Raw genomic sequence first — 22,699 nt, 5'->3', positions numbered from 1 at the left:
GCCTTGTATGATGACCAATCTGTCACATTATCAGTATCTCGATTATTATGCCATTTTTCTTTTTCTTTATGCCGTCTCGGAAGTACTTAATTTTCGTCATGTGCCATCCGAGTTTATTTTCGCAATCACAGATATCCCCACTGAAACAAGTATCTATGACTTATCAGTTGCAACTTCATGTCGGGCAGGTTAACTCCACTGCGATCTGTGTTACATTGTAGTGAAGAAGATAACAGAGAGCAAGCAGCTTTTGTGGAATCAGAACTACTTTTTAGAGGTCTTTGAACTTCATAGCGTCTCGGGTTGCACAACGGTCTTTTATTAAGTTCGAAGTTTTGCAATTCTTAGTCCAAAGACCCCTCCTCACATTCTTAGAAGAGCATCATAGTAATTTACTTTCATTTTTTTTAGGAAACAATTATGGATCTGAGATTGATTTTCCAAGGAAACAATTTTTGAGATGATAAGATGAATATGGTGCTGTGATGTAAAGAGCTGTTTTAAACCAAAATGATGAATTAATTTTTCTTGAAATAGAATTTTTTTTTTATTTGAAAGCAATTGTTGTATTGTAATGAAAGGAGGCAATGACTCCTTTATATAAATTTTATAATTAAAATTAATTTTGAAATTTAAAAGAAATATAAAGAAAATAAGATATTTTTCTTTAGAAAGCAATTATGTGTGACAAAACGACGCAATAACTTATTTATATGAATTTTATAATAATTAGAACTAATTTTGAAATTTAAAAGAAGTATAAAGAATGTGATATTTTTCTTTTATACAAATTATAGTTTTAATATTAATGGAATAGTCGCCAATTTAATAGCCTTCTTCGCCATTCTTAAATATAAATGATATATTGTATTCCAATGCTAAAATGACGAATTTATCAATAATACTCCTTAAAATATCCGATAAAAGTACATGCGTAGTGAAAAAAAGAGTCTATACTTTTATTTTTCCTCAGATAAAGAATTTAGAGTTTTTTGTGTATTTTTAAAAAATTTTGAGATATTTTTATTAGCTATAAGACTGAATTATGCAAATGAGTGGAACGAATACATTGTTTCTGGATGTGTGTTTTCATTTTTATTATATTTTTATTATTTTTTATATTATATATTTATTTTATTTATTATTTATAACATATTTTTTATATAAAATATAGTTTTAACGTTAACGGAATAGGCGCCAATTTTATAACCTTGTTAGCCATTTTTAGATATTATTGATATATTGTATTTCAATACTAAAAAGATGAATTTATCAAAAATATTCCTTAAAATATGCGATAAAAGTACATGTGTATGGAAGAAAGAGTTTATACTTTATATTTTTTTAGATAAACACACAAATTTGGAGCTTTTTGTGTATTTTTTATGCCTTTATGATATCTTCAACTGTTGTTTTTCCGATGCAATACATTAGTTATGCATATTAATGCTGAACAGGTTTGACACAGCAGATATTACGATTAATCCTCATATTTATCATGTCAGTATATCTTTATTAATTTTGTTTTAAACTCTTAAAATATTTTATTTTGTTTAATCATAATTGCTAATATACAAAGTATTCGTTTTTAAATTATATTTTATTATTTTATGAATCAAATGTATCAGTTAACCTTTGTTATCTGTTTAGATATTCATTTATTTAATCATTAATAACACTTTGCATTTATTTCCAATGCTTTACTACCATGGTCTACATAAAAATGAAAAGCTCTCATTACCCAAAGGTGTGCATATATTTCCTTCAGTGCTTCTCCTTTTGACCAAAATCAGTAGAAGTTACGTATGTGTGCTTCATAAATATTCTGAACACACCCCTGAAGTTACATAATGATTAAAATGAAATGATAAGGAAAAAACTGCAATAAATCGCGTGCCGTTGACAGGTTTTCTGTCGGTTGCAAATAATCAGCTTGGTATACATAAGCGAATTTCGCTTTTGGCGAAAGCGTATAATTAAACGCATAATGCTGCTTTTCACTTTCACTTCTCTTTATAATTCGCGCCAAAAAGGAAACAGATTTCTTGTTTCTGCAAGAACAAGAGCTCTTAACTTGTGACACACCCAGAAACAATGCATTCGTTCCACTCATTTACATAATTCAGTCTTTTATCGAAGTTGCTTGGACCGCCTCCGCAACTTTCCAGAAGAGCTTACACATCAAAGGGATGCATGAAATTTGAATACAAGTAACCACCTGCAAAGAATTAAACAATAAAGATTCAGAAGAAAATCTCGTTTGGTTAATTTTATCTGAAAAAAAATTTTTTTTTTTTTAAGTATTCTTTTATTTTCGTAAAGTTTGTGTTCTCATTTACGCACTAATATTTCAATCTCTAGCAATTTTCGATGTGATAACATTGATAGAAGTATTTCTGCCTGCATTATTGTCTGTAATGGATTTCTGACTATTCAGTTGTCTAGTGCCACTAAGCTCATAGGAAGTACACCCAGATTGATTTAAAAGGGCGATTAACTATATCGCCAAATAAACAAATATGTTAGAATTTAAAATTTCTTGAGTAATAAAATATTAATATTTTGTCAACTATATAATTGGCCAAATTGCTATCGCCTTCTTTGCCATTATTTTTATTACTGTATTTATAAACACAAAATATTTACTTAATACAATTATGTAAAACTTGGATTCGGCATAATAATTAATAATATTGAATAAATAAAACAGATTTGTTAAAATAAAAAATAACCTAAAAGAAGGAATTAATATGTTAATTAAATTAAAAATGTATTGAAATGTATAAATAATCTGACCAGTTTATCAAAAGAGGGGCCTTATAATGTGCATTGTTGATGCTTCCCAAAGACCTAAATCCGCCTCTGGTAATAGTGATGATCTGCCACTGGTAATTAATAATTTTGTGATGAAGTCTAATTCTTGTCTTACTTTCTGGCTTATAGAACATTTTGAGCGATTTTTTTTTTATCATACTTGCCACAATTTGCTTTTAGAATGACGACTTGTAAGCACCTTCGTGCACTAAAAGTCATAATGTGATAAATTAGATGGTGAAGTGTGTTTTCCTTTTAAACTTAATATTAAAAAAAATGAACGAACGTTTCGGTATTTACAATTTAATTTTGTAAATACCGAAATTTTTACAATTTTCGGTATTTTATTTGAGCCAAAATCATGAGTTCTTTAAATTATTTTCATTCGTCATACTTTAAAGTATATATTACTGAACAAAATAAATTAAAAGCAATTTATTATAATGCAATATTTTCAATAAAGCAAACACTTAACGATATGAGTAAATCGAATTTCGTAATCTTCCTGTGTAGATGTAATAAAAGTAAGTTGAGGAAGGGAAAAAATAAATCTACTATGCAATTCAGTGTTGATATGAGGATTTGGTGAGGTAATATAAGTATCCTGAACATCAATCTTCGAGGGTACTACTTTACAAAATATTAGAAAAGTGCATTCACTTTTTGAAGCCAATTATAATAATAGAACGAAAATATATCTTATCCATGGCTCTATTTATCTTTGAAATATTTCGACTATGTTTGAGGTGAAAAAAACAATTACATATATAATTCCCAGCGTCACTTATTCTCAATACGCCAGTTATCCAATTAGAAACACTTGATTTCATTCTATATTTCTAAAAATCATGAAGGGTCAGTAACGGATTTAAGTATTTTGCAGTTGTATTACACTATTAATATGCTAGGCTCTGAATTACTTAAGGTCCCTCTTTTAATAAAATGGCCATTTTAGATTTATTTCAGCACATTTTTAACATGTTAATTATTTTAGATTAATTCTTTTGAAATTTTTGAACTTCGTGAATATATATTTCTTTTTATTCATGCATTGTAGCTCCAAATTACCCATCATCCTGTTTGCACAGAACCTTATTGAAGCATACTTTGGTTTTAAAATATTTCAATAATGAAGTGAATATAAGAAAACTTTCAGGAAACTGACCAATAAAGTGTTAATATTATCCTGATATTTCATCAGGCCTAGAATTTGTATAATTTACAAATTCTAGAACATTTAGGATAAATTCTAGGATTCATTTATTTCAAATAGGAAAATTTTATTTATTATAGGAAAATCAATTCCATTAATCAATTTCTTTTTCGGCGTAGCGAATATAGGCAGCTGCCTAGTGTGCCTAATTGGAGATTCGCGACTGCTAAGGATAATTATTAGATTTACAAACCAGATCCTATAAGCTTGAATTTGTAACCATTAGAATATGAAAAATGTAATTCAATATATTAAAGGACATACAAATATGTAATATAATAATCATTTACAGCATTATCGATAATTAATGATTGATCTTTGTAATTTGTATTTTAAGGACAGAAAAAATATTTATTTCCTCACATCAATACAGCTTACCCGTAGAGTGTAAGATACTGTTGTATACGAATAAGATTGTAAAATTTGTTTTGAAATTTTTATTATACTACTATTTTCAAAGGAGAATACACATGTGTGTTGGCTACAGGCTGCAGGGCATACCATTTGACCAAGAGCAGTCAAGTTTGGACATGGATTTACTTTGGAGGGTGGAAATGTGGATCTCGGAACGGTCATTTTTAAATTTTAATTAATTAAAAATTGAGATTTTGGAGTTTTTGCGGAATAACTTCCAAAAGCTGTACTGTACACAACTGATTTTTACATCAATTTAAAATTGGAAAACAAATCCATTTTATTGATACCAATTTAGTTGCCGTGCAATTTTTTCCTGAATTATGATAATTTTTTTTTGACAAAAATAGTTTTTCTCCAATTTTCAATAATAATTCTCATTATTGCAATGAAATTCAATCTGTTTTAGGTGAAACAACATGTAGGCATTGGGTATTTCATCAAACATTTATTAAAGTGATTTTTATTCATTGAATGCTCTGGAGGAAAAAAATTGCTTATTATTTTATCAGGTGCAATTTGAAAAATGTTATCCTTATAATTATTCAAAAAAAAAGATAGATTCAATGTCTTGTCACAATATGCTTAAAGATATTTTATTGAGGGAATCATATAAACATCAAGTTTTACTAACAAGATTTAATTTAACCTCTTATTCGGCGTATAAACTGGTAACCAAATACGACTAGAAAAAATAAAAGAGAATTATTTGAACACAAAAGAAAAAAAACAAAACATGGATAAACCCGTAATTAATAGCTGTAAAACGTTTTTAATTTTGTGATTCTTTTTATTGCAAGACCTTGGCAATGTGGCGCCCGGTGGCATTCGTAATATTAATACATAAAACTACCAACAACAGCAACAACAAAAAATACTGGTGCTGTAGTGCTTAAATTTGTATTTGAAGAAATCTTGTTTCTTTTTTTTTGTTGTTGTTGTTGCTTCGTAAAGTATTTATAAATTGTTAGATTACGTGTCTATTGTGCATCGGTTCCGAAACAAACCATTTCAGTGCGATTTTCCGCTCGTCTTGTTTAGAAACAATGTTATAAAGTTCCATCCATTTACCTGCAGTGAATGCAAATTTAATGATTCATTGCACGATCTTTAATGGCTATTGGAAAATCGCTGCCATTATTTGCCCATGTCACGCATAGGGAATGGTTTGAAAAAACAATTTTCCTATCAAGTATTCTAAAGCCAATTTTCATTCGTCGCGAAATTGTTAGAGAAGTTAAAGCAGCATCAGCAAAGGGTTTTTTTCCCCTGCGGTTGAGACCAAAAAATTTGCATTTTGTTTAACTCCGGATTTCTTTCAAAAATTTTCATAACTAAATTTTATATTTTTCCGTAGTCCAAATTAGATTTCCTGTTTATATGGCTTAATTCTGTCGCAATGGTGTGACTGGTTGTAATTTAAAAAATAAATAATAAATTTTTAAATCCAAATTAGATACAAAAATTAGGCGATTAGTTTGTTATTATCTTTATTGGTTATCGGAATATTATCGTTCTTGGTTGTTAGATTATTAATATAGAAATAATCTTTAAAAAAAAATTTCACCTTGTTTTGCGATGAGATTAAAAAATATGAATTTTAAGAAAATGATGAATCACTTCATTTGCAAATTACAAAATAAAAATGGAAGTGAAACTTCGGAATTAATGTCCAAAAAAACAATTTTTTTTAAAAAAGTTTTTACATTGGCAGGAACATGCTGTTAAGTGATTCAACAAGGAAATTACAATAAATTTCATCTCAAATAAAAAAATATTGTTACAAATTGAGCATCCAATTAAATTTTTAAAGATTATTAAATGTAACAAACAAACTGTACAGAAGTGAAACTGGTATCATTAATAAAATACTTTTGTTAGTTTAAGAATATTGTAAAACTCATTCTTGTGAATATTTTTGGAATACTCAACTGTAAAAAAAGTCAAAAACTTGCTTTATTTTTAATAATTTGTATTTTAATTACCTTTTGGACTGCGAAAAGTTAAAAGTGATTTTCTCCTTGTCTTGAAGAGTATGTGAGTCAAATTTCATCATGATTGGACAAATATATATAATCTTTTGCTTAGAAATATAAACTTAATTTATATAAAAATTGAAAAAAAGAAAAAAAAATCAACTTTATATAAGTAGATATTCACTTTTAAAGCCCCCTTTTTTTGGTGCAACGAAAAGTTTGTCTCCTGCAAATGTTACAAAACTGTTTTTTTTTGTTGTTGTTTTTACCAATATAATTTAATGAAAATTCGTATAAATTGATGAAAACTTTTTTTTTCAAATATTCTAAACTTCTTTCCTGGATATAGTATTTTTTATCAAATGTAATTGAATGGGATAGAAAAAGCATTTGGTTTTATTATGAGGAGTACAAAACGTTCCCTTTTGAATATAAAATTCTATTTCTATAAGAATATGTGTGGAAAAAATACTGTCTGTTTTTTCAAAATATTCACAAAACTTTTCCTTGAATGTAGCATTATATCACAGAAGAATACGTGAATAAAGAAATTAAAAATAATAATAATAAAATTATTGTTATTATTTTGCCAACACTGCAATACAGTGCATGGATGATAACTGGTTTCAACTGTCCCAAGGTCTGTAAATATCTCAATTAAAGGAAAGCGATTCTGTCTCTGATACAACTAAATTTTAGTTCTGTTGGAGGCAAAGATGGATTTTGAACTGGAGGAGGAGAAGGAGAGGGCGTAGACAAGCCAATTAAAAAATATTATTTGTTTCGTTGAAAACCAATTTGTAAAAAATTTATATTCTATAAATTCTAAAATATTAAGAATAGTACGTGTGCTTATATTAAATTAATAAAATTATTATTAATTAATTTCAAGTTAATTAATTATTTATTTATAAAATATTAGAATAATAATTATTCATGTATCAGTTTATATTTCATTTCACAGGCTCTATAAAATAGTAATTTTGAATACTATATTTGTTTGAAGTTCATTATTTCTTTATAATCTATTATAATAAATACTTTTACTTTAATTTTAAAAAATCATCAGTCAATAGTTATATTGATTTTTTTCAAGAAATGTATTACTGTAATTGTCATTCCCATAACATACATAGTAATAAATAAATAAATAAAATAAAATGAAAGGACAAACATATATCTTTTCGCTAAGTGATTAAAATAAAAAAATCGGTTAACATTTTGATATTTTTTTTAATTTAATGTTAAATTTTTAAACGGGAGATTAAATATTATGTGACTTCATCCAGCTGTAGAGTTGATAAAATTGCATGTAACGTTATCTTCTAGAATAGGTTTAGAGCTTGTTTTATTTCTTTGTCATCCTTTTTTTTTTTTCATTTTTAATTAAATAATCATAAACTTTTTGATGCCACTTCTTGACGATTTTAATTTTTGAAGTTGAATTAATGACAGTAAAGCTTTATATTTTCTCTCACGTTTAATCACTTGTGGAAATTTACTGTTAGTACTGATATTGTTGTTCTGTCTTCAAAAAATTTTAAAAAATAGGTTAGATTTCATTTTTAAAGAGTTTGACTTGGCTAGACTGTTTTAATGAGGCTTTCATGTCCATGCCAGTTATTAAATTGCTTCGTAATGTATGCTCTACATAGAACCCAAATCAGTTTCTGATTTGACAGAAGATAACGTGAGTTAAATTTATTCATCGTATGTTTGGAAAAGTTTCGATACATTTTAAAGCTACAATAAATAATAAAAATAAGCTATATATATAATAGCGTTTAATGCTTAACAAAATTCTCCTTTTAAGGAAAACTTCATCACAGAAATTCAAAATGTTTAACTTATAAAACTAGACACGCAAGAAGCATAACTTGACTTGATTAATGTTAAAAAACTAAAGCAGAAATGTATGCGTTTTACTTTCTGATTAGCATGAAAGAAGTACTTCACGTTTCCATCTAAATATGATCAATCGAACCTGTGAGTATTAGTAAAGACCCCTGAAGGGCTTTTCCAAACAAGTCTAAGCAATAGCATCGAAATGTCCAGCCTACCGATTACAAATGCTTTGTAAACACTACACAGTGTGGTCATCTAGTGGACGCAAACTCGGCCACTAGGCCAAATGTTGATTTCATCCATACCTGCTCATGGCGCAACGTAGTTAGTGCAGTTGATGCGAATCATTTCACTTCCTATATATCTCTCTTGCCATGAAGGTTTGAGATAGGCTAGACAGCAAGAAGCAAAAAGTAAACAAAATAACATTTGCTGACTTTTTTTCCTCTCTCTCTCTCTTTACTTTCTTTTCTTTGTTGATTAATTGATCTGCCATTTCGCTTTCAAAGCCCTCTTGTCTCTGGGTTAAAACTCAAAGACCCCGGGGGTGTTTTGGGATAAGTGGGTTATAGGGGAGGGTTGAAAATCTAACGGACGTTCTTGAAAAGTCCTCAGCGCTAACGGCAATTCATTGCCATCAATTGAGAATTGCACAGTTTTTCAGGGCCTATCACGCTGCGAATTTAGGATCTATCAGAAATTTGATGGCATATCACGTAGTGGTTGGGAAATTATTTGTTGTTATTGCTCATTAGAAGCAAGATCAAGTTGTTAGGCAATCCGGGTGTGGATAAACACTGGAAAAAAAAAAGGGTGAATAATGTTTTTAGTAGAAATCTTAATCTAGGACAGAGGCCAGGAAAGTGGAATGAAAAATCAAGTGTCCCTAAATGCAGGAAATAAGGGAATCACTAAGGTTCATTAATAGTGTTTAATGATGATGGCAATTCACTGTCACAGATTCTAATCGTTGAAAAGAAAGCAAAATTAGTTATTGAATCGAAATTTTAGATAATAAATGAAAAATATTTATATGTGACTTACTAAATCTGTACAAGAAATAAAAAAAATAAAATAAAAAATAAAAAATGGAATAATTATGATGGAGAGCTATGGCGAATGAAATTCTATGTTTTACTTCTGTAAGAAATTGATTTCGTATTCAGAATTCCTTTTAAGCTTTTCCCTCCAATCACGAGCATTGAATTAATAAATATATTATCTAATATATAAAAATGAATTTTTGTTCGTATTTCACGTGCTGTCGTAAGTTCATCCTATTGCGATGAACTTCGCACAAATGTAACCAAACTAGCTTTTTGGTTACATTTGTGCGAAGGTTATATGCATAGTACAATTATTATATCTAATATACAAAAATGAATTTTCGTTTGTTCGTATTTTATGCGGTGCCATACCGTTTATCCAATGGTGATAAAACTCTGCTAACTTATTGCTTTGAACCTAAAAAAATCCATGTTTTTCACATGACCAGTTGGATGCTCACGTCATACAACCAAAAAATATATTTATTTTTGCTGCAGATGGAAAAACAAAAAATATTGTCTACCCTAAAGATGTATGAATAATAAAGTAAAAAAAAATGGAATAAATATTATTTATACTTCTAATTTATATATTATTTAATTTCATTAATGCATTAATTGTCGATGGGAAAATTAATATCATTCTTTCTATCATTCCTTGTTAAACAAGATAAGCTATTTCAAATTTCAAACGATATTTCCAAATTTATTTCTTCTGCGGCAGCAACGCGCCGGATACCAGGTATTTTTAATAAAAATGTTTCAAGTCTCAGTTGTTCTTTGTGCATTTATATAACAAATTTATTAGAATGACGAACAACGATTCAAACAAACGATTCTGAAAGAAAAAAAAATCTGAAAAATTATCAAGAATATCTGAAAACACTTTTTGTAAGACTCCTAGAAAAATACGTTTCTGCGCAAAATTGGAAAATAAAAATAAAAATAGAAAAGAATATCATTATGAATTTTCTTTCATATTCTGACAGATACATGTGCCAATTTGATGTATCATACCTATATTCGCTTAATTATTAAACAACTGAATGCATCTTCATGTACTTTAAAATTGGATTTTCTTCATAAATTCTTAATCATTCATAGGAAATTGTTTTTGTACTAGCGTTAGTTTGATTGATTGCAAGAGCTAAATTTTTCATCTTTATGCAAAGCAACTTTTGCGAATAGCTTTTAAGTTTGCTTTAGGTCTTCGAAAAATAATTGGATTTTAATTGAAAAATTAAGGAATGTTTTAAATTTACGATTTTACTAAATCGAGATCGGGTTTTGTTTTCCAAGGGATCCTATACGGGAGCAGTTTTTGTTCATTTTTGCATTTATCTACGTTTATTTATTTATTTTTTATTTTTTAGCTGAACTTTCGGTTATTTGGCATCATGAAGAATTAAAATTAATGTATATTCGGAAAAAATTCTTCTGTACAAACTTTTTTTAGAATTAAAAATAATTGATAAAGCATTAAAATATATATAAATATTAACAAGAAAAAAATAGTCAAGTTATTTGAAATACACACTTTGCAAAATATTTGTTACTTAAAAATTTGTAAAATGATTGCACATTAATTCTTAAATGATGATATCATCATTATTAAATAATATCCATAAAGATTTGAAATTTTAAAAACAGATAATCAACTATATTTTTTCATATCTGTGGACAATGTTTGGAAAATGCTATTCATTCTTTTATTAAATGGAGTTTAGATAAAATCTATCCATTATCTTATTGGACATTACTTGATTTTAAGAAATTTCCTGAAAATTGAACTCGTTTAAATGAAATATATATATACGTGTATGTGTTGCTACTTTCCTAGAATCGAAACCAACAAATTTATTTCTATCTGGTTCGCTCCAGGTTATGAAGGAATCTACTTTTTCGGAATCGAATCAGAATTTCCTGTCATTGTTAAAAACCAAGATCGTTCAGCATTATTTTTTTCCCTCCCTTTTTCTAGAAATGCAATTTTTTTATGAAGTTTTCTCGGTTTCCAGGTTACGTCCACCTACTTTCGCCGTGAACTAGAAAACGAGCCGAGAAATTGATATGCATAAAGAGGAAAGAAACAAAATAATAACTTCTACTTTTTTATTTGCTTTTTTTTATTTTGTTGTTGCCACTCGGCATTTTCCAGTTGCGAAATTGGGAGTCCAGACTCTTTAAATCTAATACTTCTGCCGACTTACTGCTCCACCAAAATCGTTTGCCCGAACGAGGACATTTTATAATGATGCTTTCTTTGCAAATATCTTTTTCTTATATTGAGACAATGAATCATTATGTTTTTTTTTCTAAATTATATCTGCATTGTAAAATAAAATATTCTGATTTGGATTGTAAATTCTACTTAAAAGAAATTAGACAGCTATTAGCGGAAACTGTTCTTTAGCTATTTCTTTAGAATAAAAACATATCTTTAAAATATACTAATTATAAAAATATGCTAATTTTTTATTTATCACTGGTTTCAGTAGTGTTTGTAGAGCCTTTTTATTAAATGAGTTTTTAAGAATTTTAAAATAATAGAAACTCTGTATAGTTCAGATTATACAAAGCAAATTTTTGTCATTTATTTATCTTTTTTCTAAATTTTTTAGTATTTACTAATTTTAACAAAAAATTTATTTTAAAATGTTGTTTTCAATTGCTAGAAATTTCTTGAGAATTTGACGTACCACAAAATTACACTGTTTATATGCAATACTGTTTAATACAACAACCTTAATTATTTTTTAAAATCTTCGTTATTAATGAATGAATGAATTAATTATTGTTAATCTTCGTAATTTTTATTTTTGCATAGTTTCCGAATTTCAAGAAATTCAATAAAAACTACCAATGTCAATCAGAAAAATTCAAGCTGAAATTTCATTCAAATAGTTAAAAGATTTTTTTTTGTAATGCGGAAAGATCTCTCTTTAACACTGATTTTGAAATAAATTCTCGTTTTATCTTTATAAAAAATAGTTCATATTAATCTTTTAAAAATTAATTAGATTTAAAATATTTAGATATTGAAAAATTCGTATATTTTCTATTTCTGAAAATATTGAAACATTTCTTCAATGTCTTTTAAAATAGTTAGAAAATTGAAAAAAAAAATTCTTTTTCAGGATATATTTGAAAATTAATTTTAAATATGCTGAGAATAAGGTTTCATTCTTTTACCAAACATAATAGCAGTTTAGTTAGTACAATCGTTTTGATTATATTATGTGTAGAAAAATGATTAGTTACACCATACATCTCGCATAACCTGAAAATTTCCAATGTCTGATTTGTGTGTGTGTGTCCTGGTATAATCTCTCTTTCCCAGTACTATCCAAATATTTCATATATTTTCACCTACTTTATTTTAATCATTTTGATGGAATTATGAAACGATAAAACAATGTTTTATAACTTAATTGAGACAAATTTTTATATATATAAAGATAATTTAATTATTATTTTTTCCCAAATCAACACCTCTAGAAAATAGTCGCCATCAAATCTCATTTTTTCTCACTCCTTGTTTACAAATCTCACTTTGTTTTGCTTGTGAAAGAAGCCGAAGAAGTGTCAAATCCAAAGCTCATAATGCTATTTGCATTTTAGTGTCTTCCTCCTCCAGATTATCTAAAGGAATGATGGATTTACAAAACCAGCAACGCCATCAGTAAATATCCCTCTAACAGTTCTTGAGGATTATGCCTATTTAATTGAAATGATTAAAAATGCAGAGTATGCCATATTAATGTAAAATAAATTATTGCTTTGATAAGTTTATTTCTAATCTCATGGATAATTATCTAACGTTTGTTTATGACATAAGATCAGAAATTCTAAAGCATTCATTAAGGAAACTATTTTGTTTATTTGCAACCATCTCAGAATGCAAAGTGTTTTAATGTTTTTATTTTGTAGCAAAATATTTAAATCCTGTAAGATCTAGTGCGCGACAATGGTCAATTATTAACATTTTCTTGAAAATTGAAATTTTGTAAATAACTTTTTGTGCACAGCATAAAATCAGATATTAGCTCACTTAACCAGAGTTATACGTTGTGGAGAGATAATACAATTTCTTCCAGCAGCAACTGTTGATGTACAGATATAAGAAAATGGGTTGCTGTTAGAATGATATTTTACATTCCGTTTTCTCTTAAAAACATCTTAATCTGGTTATTGATAATATGCATGAAGGTTCTTTATTCATAAAATTTAACGTTGCCAATTCTTCTATAGAAACTCTTTTATTTAAATCGATATTCGGTTCACGTTTTCTTTTGATTTATTTACTAAACATTGTTGCATAATCTTTTAGTTTCCGGGAGATTTGCTCGTATTATCGCGATTTTGTTCCATATCTAGCTTTTATTATCCTGTAACCAAACTTCCTAAAACCACCAAACTTCTTGAAAGTCAAGTCACATTAAAATTCAGACGCATAATCTAAGACACTGGCTGAAAAAGGGGAGGATATGGGCAATGAGCAACACCTACAATTAAAGAATTTAGAAACAAAAAAATACTTAATTATTAAAAAAATTATGAAAAGGAAATACAAATTAATTCATCCACATGATTCGTATTAATTTAATTTTATTCTATATATTGTAAAGTTATTTCTCTAGAAACTTAACATTTTAGAAAATTGAATCTGATGCATCTTTATTCAAATATTGATAATTTGCTGATAAGTAAAACAAAATCCTCTCAGCAAGTCAGAATGCAAAGGTAGATTCCTTTACATCTGAGTTATTATCTAGCAACATAAATTGTTGATGTTAGAAACAGTCAAAATTAGGGCGTGAAAATCACTTTTCAGCTCCTAATTTCTAGGATATTGCAGTTATCGAAAAACTTCAAATACAAAAGTTGTTCGTCTTAATGAGGCGCTAATTTGTCTAATTGGATTTATGTTTCTATCTTCAATATTAAGAAAGTTATAGTGAAATGGAAATTTCAATCCCCCATCATTTCCAACTCTTTTGGGTTAGATGGGCTATTTACAAACTCGTCCGAGGTTTTTAAATTTCCAACAACATGTTCCAAACCAATTACAATCCAAACAAACTTACTCTAGTTATCCTGTTCACAAGATAACATGGGCAAAGCGTTATATAATATAACTTCTGAACGATGGGTGGTGATTTTGGATTACTAGGGCCTATAATCGGCGAAGAACCGAAGAAATTTTCCCGAAGTTATGTCATGAAAAACATTGCAATAGGTAGTCCTCTTTCAGGAATCTATCTAAAAGGGCGTATTTAACTGAAATTTGGTATATATATATTTTTTTAAGATTGCACAATGAATCGGATGTCGTAACTGTTTCAGCTAATTCATTACTGAAAAAAAAATGATGAATTGAAAATCTTATCCATTTCTTGCACTTTCTTTATCTAAATTCTCTTTTCTTTTTATTGCAGATCAAAGCTTCACAGCAGCCGACTCCAACAGCAGCTCTACCACCAAGTCATTCGTACCTTGCAAAGTATGTGGGGACAAGGCTTCCGGGTATCACTATGGAGTTACCTCTTGCGAAGGATGCAAGGTAAAGAGTTTAATGTGTGATTTATGCAATTAGTGAAAAAAAATGTATTACCTGTTATTGTTTCCCTTTTAGAATTTTCTTCATTAAAAAATACTTTGGAAAGGCAATCGTGAAACCTTCTTTTATATATATATATATATATATATATATATATATATATATATATATATATATATATATATATAATATTTCTCGTATACGAAATATAGAGAAAGTATTGTAATCGTCAAAAAAAATTCAAACTCGAGATTTTGTTAAATCTCTGTTTCAGACTTTTCCGTGTCAGAAAATACATTTTTGGTATTATGACTGTCTGTGCACACGGTAACTCAAAAACGCCTTGATCTAGACGGTTGAAATTTGGTGTGTAGAATTGTGATCAAACTGTAGATTTCTATCAAATTTTAAACGAAATCAATTCGCAGGAAATCTTACTGTCTGCCTGACAATTTCTGCAGAAATGAGCTTGACAACTACAAAACGCATAGAGCAAGGCAGATAAAATTTGGTACACAGGTTTATCATTTAAAATATAGATACTTATCAGATGTATATATTCTCCCTATGTCAATGCAATAAGATTAAAGCAATGACTTAAGTCAAAGAAATTCGATACTTTATCTTATAACTACAACTGTAGTATCTTGTAACTAAAATTGTGCCACCATATCAAATTTTGGTGTCAATCAACTGGCAAAAAGGTGCCCAAAATATATATTCTCCCTATAGATTCAGTAAAAAGGCTAGATTCACTCTAAACATTTATGTTTCGTAACTATCGTTCACCAATGCCTTGTAAGGTATTCGCGACTTTATCCAAAGTTTACATTTTTATGTGGAGGAAGGGAAATATTACCATTATTGAATAATATGCGGGAATGTTTTTGGGAGACCAGTAGTTTGCTGCATTTATAAGGATATTGTATTCGTATGGTATAAACTAAATTCTAAAAAGTCTTTCTGGTATAAAAGACTACCACCCCTTATTCACCACTACGTTATCTTTTGTTTCAAAATGTTTTGTAATTCTTTGTCGAAGAGACTGAAAAAGAAGTACATACATTTACCATATTCTTATGATAAGAGCATAACTTTAGCTCAAATTGCTGCAATATCAAAGAAGCAGATGGTGCTATTCCACGCGTTTCACTTACAACGTGCCTAAATTTGAATGTGCGTTGAGTATCCATTGCGCAAACGATGGCACGCATCGCTCTTGAAGAGTGTGCTAACACGCTAATCGAGTTACCAAGAGAACTTGGCAACAACTGCTCTGCTTCTTGAAAACTGAAGCAGTATACCCAGAGGTGCTCCATAAATTATCTTCTTGCTTGGTAACACCATTGGCAGTTATGTTTCAGTATGACATTCACATTGTTTGGCAACATGAAATGATTTCAAAACCGATGCTCAGTCTGCCAGCTGAAGTTGGTTCGTTGGAATTTATGGACAATCGGCACGTTATGTAATACACCTCCACAGTCATGCGAATAGTGTTGATAAATATTGTGTGACATCATCCAGCTGTAGAGTTGATAAAATTGCATGTAACGTTATCTTCTGGAATGGGTTTAGAGCGTGTTTTATTTCTTTTTCGCCCTTTTTTTTCATTTGCAATTAAATAATCATAAACTTTTTGGTGTTACATCTTGGCAACTTTAATTTTTGAAGTTGGATTAATGACAGTAAAGTTTTATATTTTCTCTCACGTTTAATAACTTGTGGAAATTTACTTTTAGTACTGATATTGTTGTTCTGGCATCAGAAAATTTTAAAAATTAGGTTAGATTTCATTTTTAAAGAGTTTGACATGGCTTCACTGTTTTAATGAGGCCATCATGTCCATGTTAGGCATTATGGACATTGCATTTTCATTTAGATTCAAATATTTGGGGCTCCTTAATATTTCTGTTATACTTCAATAAATTATTTTATATTGAAAACTTTTATTTTTGACATTTCTCAATTTATTGAGAGAATTTAATTCGAGTGTTTATTTGGAATACCCCAAGATTTCAAACATAGCATCACGAATTTTTCAACACTATTAGCACGTTTTGTGATTTCGATAAACGAAATTAAATTTAGGCTTTTAAAATTGAACATATATTTTGCACTTATCTTTCCATAATCTTTCAATCTTTTCCATTAAGTGCAAAAGGCTTACTTTGAAATATTCCATTAAAATTTTCATATTGAACTGATTCTAGCGAAGCTTGAATATCCTGAATCTATTCTTACGTTATTACTCATAAATTATCCTTTGTACTTGATTGGTGCTATAGATATCACTTTCTTAGTCAAAGTTTCTTCTTTTAAACTTACTGGACTGTAGAAATACTATAAAAAATTCGAATTAAAAAAGAAAAATTCTATCAAAAACAAAAGAAACTAAAAATTGGGGAATAACTACCATATTTTATTTGGAATCATGAAATCTTTTTTTTTTTTTCCTTTTAAAATTTTAAATAGACATTTATTTTTGTCTTAATTTTTATTTATTTTCTGCATTCTAATTCGATGAGTTTTAGTAATATATTGCATTGATTCTAAACCGAATTTAGGTATTTTACAGCCCAAGGCTGTGCCCGTTATGAGACTTTTTTTAAAAATAAGATAGTGAATTTAGTTTTAACATTTTTAACATGTTAATAGTTTTTGTTGGTTAATATTATTTATCTTATTAACTTTGTGAATGTATATTTATTTTTATTTATCTGTTATGGCCGCTTCTACGCATTATTATAAGGAAATATAAAAGTTCTGTTTTATAAATATTCCAATTACTAAGCAAACGTAATGAAACAAATTGGAACTGGCCAATTATACTTGATAAAATTTCAATATTATTCTACTTTTTATTATTCATGGAATTTGTATTTTTTGCAAACTTATTTATTTGGCAATTAGGAAAGTAAAAATAATCAAACTCTTTGCGGCCTCTTTAAGCTCAACAGTCTTATACATCTAACTAGTTGACTTAACTGATTCACTTAAGATTTCATAAAACATCTAAGATGTCTGTGGATTTCGTGTAGCTTTTGACTCACATTTTAATTTCAGCAAAAACTTAACTCACAAATTTTAAAAATACAATAATACAATGCACATGTAATGTATTGAACGATGTTTAAGTCTGAAGTAATCGCTTCTAACTTTTCTAATTCTTTGACAAATTTGAAATACCCATGCACTTCACATTATTTCATTTTATTGATTCGATTAAAATCAATCTAAAGATGTTCTACTGATGTTTTGACGAATTCGATGATCCTAAACAGCGAGTGAGATGAGTTCGCTGGCTATTTGCTTTGTGGTTCCTCTAATAATGCATTGCTATGCGATCGATTGTATCTGCTGTTGTCTCTCTTCTTCTTTTGGACAGTAAATGTCATTACTGTCGTCGTATCTCTACTTGACGTTTCGCTAGCTGTTTGCCTTGTGGTTCCTCCCAAAATGCATTGCTATACGATCGATTGCATCTGCTGCTGCTTCTCTTCTTTTGGACAGTAACTGTTTTTACTATCGTTCTATCTCCACTTGACGTTTCTCAGTGTGCGGCATGAATTGCAATGACATAATACTTTATTTTGGCCTCTCCCTTTTTTTCCAACAGCAGGAGATGGCCTTGTAAAAAAAAAAAAAAAAAAAAAAAAAGGCTGGTCATGAACTCCATAATAGAGAAGTGTCAAGGGAAGGAGGATGTTAGGGTACCAAAAGAATATTGTTCAAAGCCCCTCTTGATGTCACTTAATTATGGTTCGTTTTCGTTGGAGAAGTTGTCATATGTCTTTAACTGCTCACGCACTTTTTTTTTTTTTTTACTTCTAGAGCTTTTTGACTTCTAGAGCTGAAGAAAAAATAACGTTTTATGTCACGATTTCTAAAAACTCTTACTAATGAAGGCACTTTGGAATGCTTCAGGTTCAGTTAATTCTAAGTTAATTTTTCCATTCTATTATTTTATGTGATCTGATCATAACAAGTCACTCGATATTATTACTTTTTTTTTACTAAGTAATAGTTTCAAAATTTATTATGGTATAGTGTTACATTATTGAGATGTTTTATTAAAAGAGAATTTTTAAATTTATTAAGCAGTGTTATTAAGTCATTGAGTTGTGCGAGAAGATTTTTTTTTAAGATTTATGTATCCAAACATTGATATTTATTCGTGTTAAGTCTGTCGTAACTTTTTTTGCCGTTTCGATTAAACTTATTCTATTCTTTCATTTTTACTTTCAAATTGAAAAAATTTTAAAGTTGGACAAAATATTATATGAGTTAAGCATAATTTTTAGATTTTGAAGTGAATTTAGATTTTGAAGTTGATTTAGAAAAAATGGAACCTAAAATTTCTTTTAAATGAGAAGGCACAAAAAAATTAATAATTTATTCTAAAAATATTTTAGGCCTTTATTTTTTAAAAAAACAGCAATTTTGCATTTTTGAATATATAATGAGAGTTAATATTTTTAACGTGTTTAAAATAATCAAAAATAATATTGATTATTTTTTTATAATTAATTAACTTCAAGAGGTTTTGAAATTCAGAACGTTTAGTTAATTTTAAGCTTTAGGGAAGGCAGCTTTCAAATGAAATGCCTTACCAACAGATTAATTTGAAAAAAAAATTGAATTATTTAGTTATAACTCTTCATATTTTTATTCGCAACATTTTATAATGTAAAAAATATTATTTAAAATCAGTACAAAAAAATTTTTTATTGTTAGGACATTTATAACATACAAATTCGATTACATCTAAGTAATGTTTAGTATCAGAATTTTATTCATTTCAACTATAGAGAGATAGTTGGCTATAAATGCCATCATAATCAGTTGCAGATTTCTTTAATGGTTTACGAGCGTAGCGCAAGGGGGATATATGGCTTAAAGCCAATAGCATTCCGTATCATAAAATATTCTCTTTCTTAGTAAGAAGGGATTACGCTTTTAGCGCAGAATTTTAATCTTCCTCAATTCTCTCAAAGCGACATGCAAAGCTATATTGCCGCCTAACTTTACGGTAAGCAAAATCGGATTCAGCGGAACTAAAAAGAACGAGGGATGAAAGGATAAGGGTACTTAAAGGCGGGTTTTATGATAGCTTTATTGATACAATGAATATTTTTACGAGGTATGCTTCCGTTTTTATGACAAATTGCTGCATCAGTTGCCTTGGGAAAGTTTATTAGAGTTCGAATGTTGCCGGCTTTTGTGTGAACGTTTGCTAGCTTGCATTATATAAAAAATTTAGCTTTAAAATGATAACTCTAATTATATATATATAATATAAAACTTAAAAAACTGGGAGAAATTCAAAAGAGAAATAAATGGCCAATGAAAGGGTTAAAATAACAATAATCAAAGTTTACAAAAATTTCGACTATATGTCTTTTGTTTTACATGATCCCCTCAAAACCGCAAAAAAGGAGTTTTTTGCACTTATTCAAGAAAAGATAATAATCAAGATAGTAATCAAAGAAAATTTATAGCTCACAAGATAATAGCTACAAATAGTAACTGATCTTGATTTAGGGTTTTTATTATTTCGGTTTTTTCAAATAGAAAGAAAAATTTGCTAGAATCTAATTGTTTGTATTATAAAATAACTGAAATTTAAAAAAAAAAATTTCCATGACTAAGAAATTTTTACTCTCATATTTATCAGATCTTTCTTACTGAATATGTCCATCTGCGCAATTTATATTTATAAATGCATTTAATATTATTAATTTTTTATTTATTGCTTTTTTAGCATTTTTTTAAATAAATGACGCAACAAATTAATTTTAGCTCGTGAAAATTTTTTATGGCACTGTCGTTCATTTTAATTTTTTATTCAGTAATTAATTTGCTATTACCCTATTCATCATTACTTTTAACTATAAAAATATATTATAGCATTTAATATTATATTAGCATATTAATATTTATTATTATTACAGCATTTAAATATTATAGCTTTTCCTACTGTTATATATTTTTTACTATATATGTTATATTCCTGTAGTGTTTTTTTTTTCTACTCATATTGTATAGGTATAAAATGGCTGTAACATAACTAAAGTAAAAGTTGTAATTTATACATTGTATAAGTTTGTATGCAAGTGTTTACTTCGTTTAAAATATGTTGCAGAGCATGTAGCTATTTTGCAGTTTTATAATTGGTTCTTTTGTGGTAGTAAATTGGCATTTTTGATTAGTACTTTTTTGTGGGGTGGGTGGGAGTTAAATCATTCTTCATGTAACCAATACAGTTATCGTTGGGGTTCGAAAAATAACGTAACCCGTTAACGAATATTTCTTCAAAAAAAAAAAAAAATGCCTTCCGGAAATAGTTATGCAACTCGAGCACCAATAATCATTTGCGAATAAATGCTTTTATCCATTATTTCCTCTGTAACCGTGATGCGACAGGTAATGCTCTTCTCTACATTGTAATCATTTCCCAACAGTGTTGGAAAAAAAGGGGTCACACCGGCAAATAAACAAATGAAAGGGAAAAGAAAAGGGTCAACGGCGAATGAAGAAGCCTCTTTTTTAACACGCTGGTTCCATTGTAGCTGTTACACGCGATGCTGTCGGCAATAATCAGTAGAATACTTCGCTTCAATCCAGAAAATAAAAGACGGGGAAAAGTAATAAAAGAGACAAAAAGTAAAAAGCGAAAACCGACTCTTCTCGGAGTAAATAAAGATTTCGTAAGAAAAAGTGAAAGTGGATTATGTGAGCGTGGTTGCCGAAAGCAGATGCCTCAACGCAGCTCTACTACAACTACTTTCGTTTTTCTTGCTGCATTTTGGCGGATTCGATCGCTTTTGGAATCAAGGTTGCCAAATTTGGCTGGTTATGTTCATCTTGGCTAAATGTAAGGAAATGTAGGGGAAAAAAATTATTTGTGTTTTAAATGACAATGTGTATTCAAGAAACACATATGATGATGGTTTAATAGATAATTTTACTGTACAAAGTACATTTTTTATAAATATTAATATGTGTTCAAAAAGAGGGTGGAAAAATTTTTAAAATTAATCAAAGAAATATGTTTTAACTTTATTCAAAACATTTCCAATGAAACAACACGTTTTTTTTCCGATATTCACTTTTCATGTATATATATTAATATGTATTCATTTCACTTTAAAAAATTTTTTTTTGCATTATGTGTCTTGGTTTCTATGCTAATTTTAAGGAAAAAGGAAATTTCTAATTATTATCACGTTAAGCGTTATGATTATTAAAAACCTACAAATATTTCATCCCAAATCTTACTAAGTGACTTATAGGTATCATTAAAATATATTAAACAAATCTTTACAAGTATAGTTACTAGTCAAATACGATTTTCGAGAAGTTAGGAAGAAATCTGTTCCATTAAATTATTGCTGTTTCATATAACCCTTCCTCCCCTCAAAAAATACAATTTCTAGCATTTGATTAATTATTAAGAATCAGAAATATTTTTCAAGCATACTTAATCCTTATTTATATAGAATAATCAATAAAAAATTATTGAATTAAAAACATATTATGCAATTCAACTTTTTCATTTTTAAATATCTTTTAAAAAAGAGGATTACTCTAAAATACGTGTCGTTGCAAAACTTGCAAATACTTTTAAGTCGGTAATTATATTCTGTAATAGAAAATGTTGAATATGGCTTATTTTAATGGGTTGAACTTATGAATCCAATTATGCAGAAGTTATGCAACACTGCATTTTTTATTTTATTTTATTTATTTATTTTTGCTTATGAGAATTATTTTGGAATTTCCCAGGAACTTTTCTTCTGTATATATTACGTATGTGAACTTTTATTAT

At 28.4% G+C, this 22,699-nt stretch overlaps 1 protein-coding gene across 3 annotated transcripts in view; it reads left to right on the top strand.

Moving 5' to 3' along the window:
* The window catches only part of LOC129972880 (ecdysone-induced protein 78C-like), a 221,510-nt gene that overhangs the window by 167,653 nt on the left and 31,158 nt on the right, over positions 1 to 22,699 (top strand). For all 3 annotated transcript variants that reach the window (XM_056087184.1, XM_056087183.1, XM_056087185.1), the window contains exon 2: positions 14,747 to 14,871. In XM_056087184.1, the coding sequence (XP_055943159.1) occupies positions 14,747 to 14,871 (125 nt within the window). The remainder of the gene's footprint in view (positions 1 to 14,746; positions 14,872 to 22,699) is intronic.

The sequence above is a fragment of the Argiope bruennichi genome, chromosome 6, assembly GCF_947563725.1.
Source record: "Argiope bruennichi chromosome 6, qqArgBrue1.1, whole genome shotgun sequence".
In the NCBI taxonomy this organism is placed as follows: domain Eukaryota; kingdom Metazoa; phylum Arthropoda; class Arachnida; order Araneae; family Araneidae; genus Argiope; species Argiope bruennichi.
The sequence above is the reverse complement of the archived record's forward strand: the minus strand, read 5'-3'. Positions and strand labels throughout refer to the sequence as shown.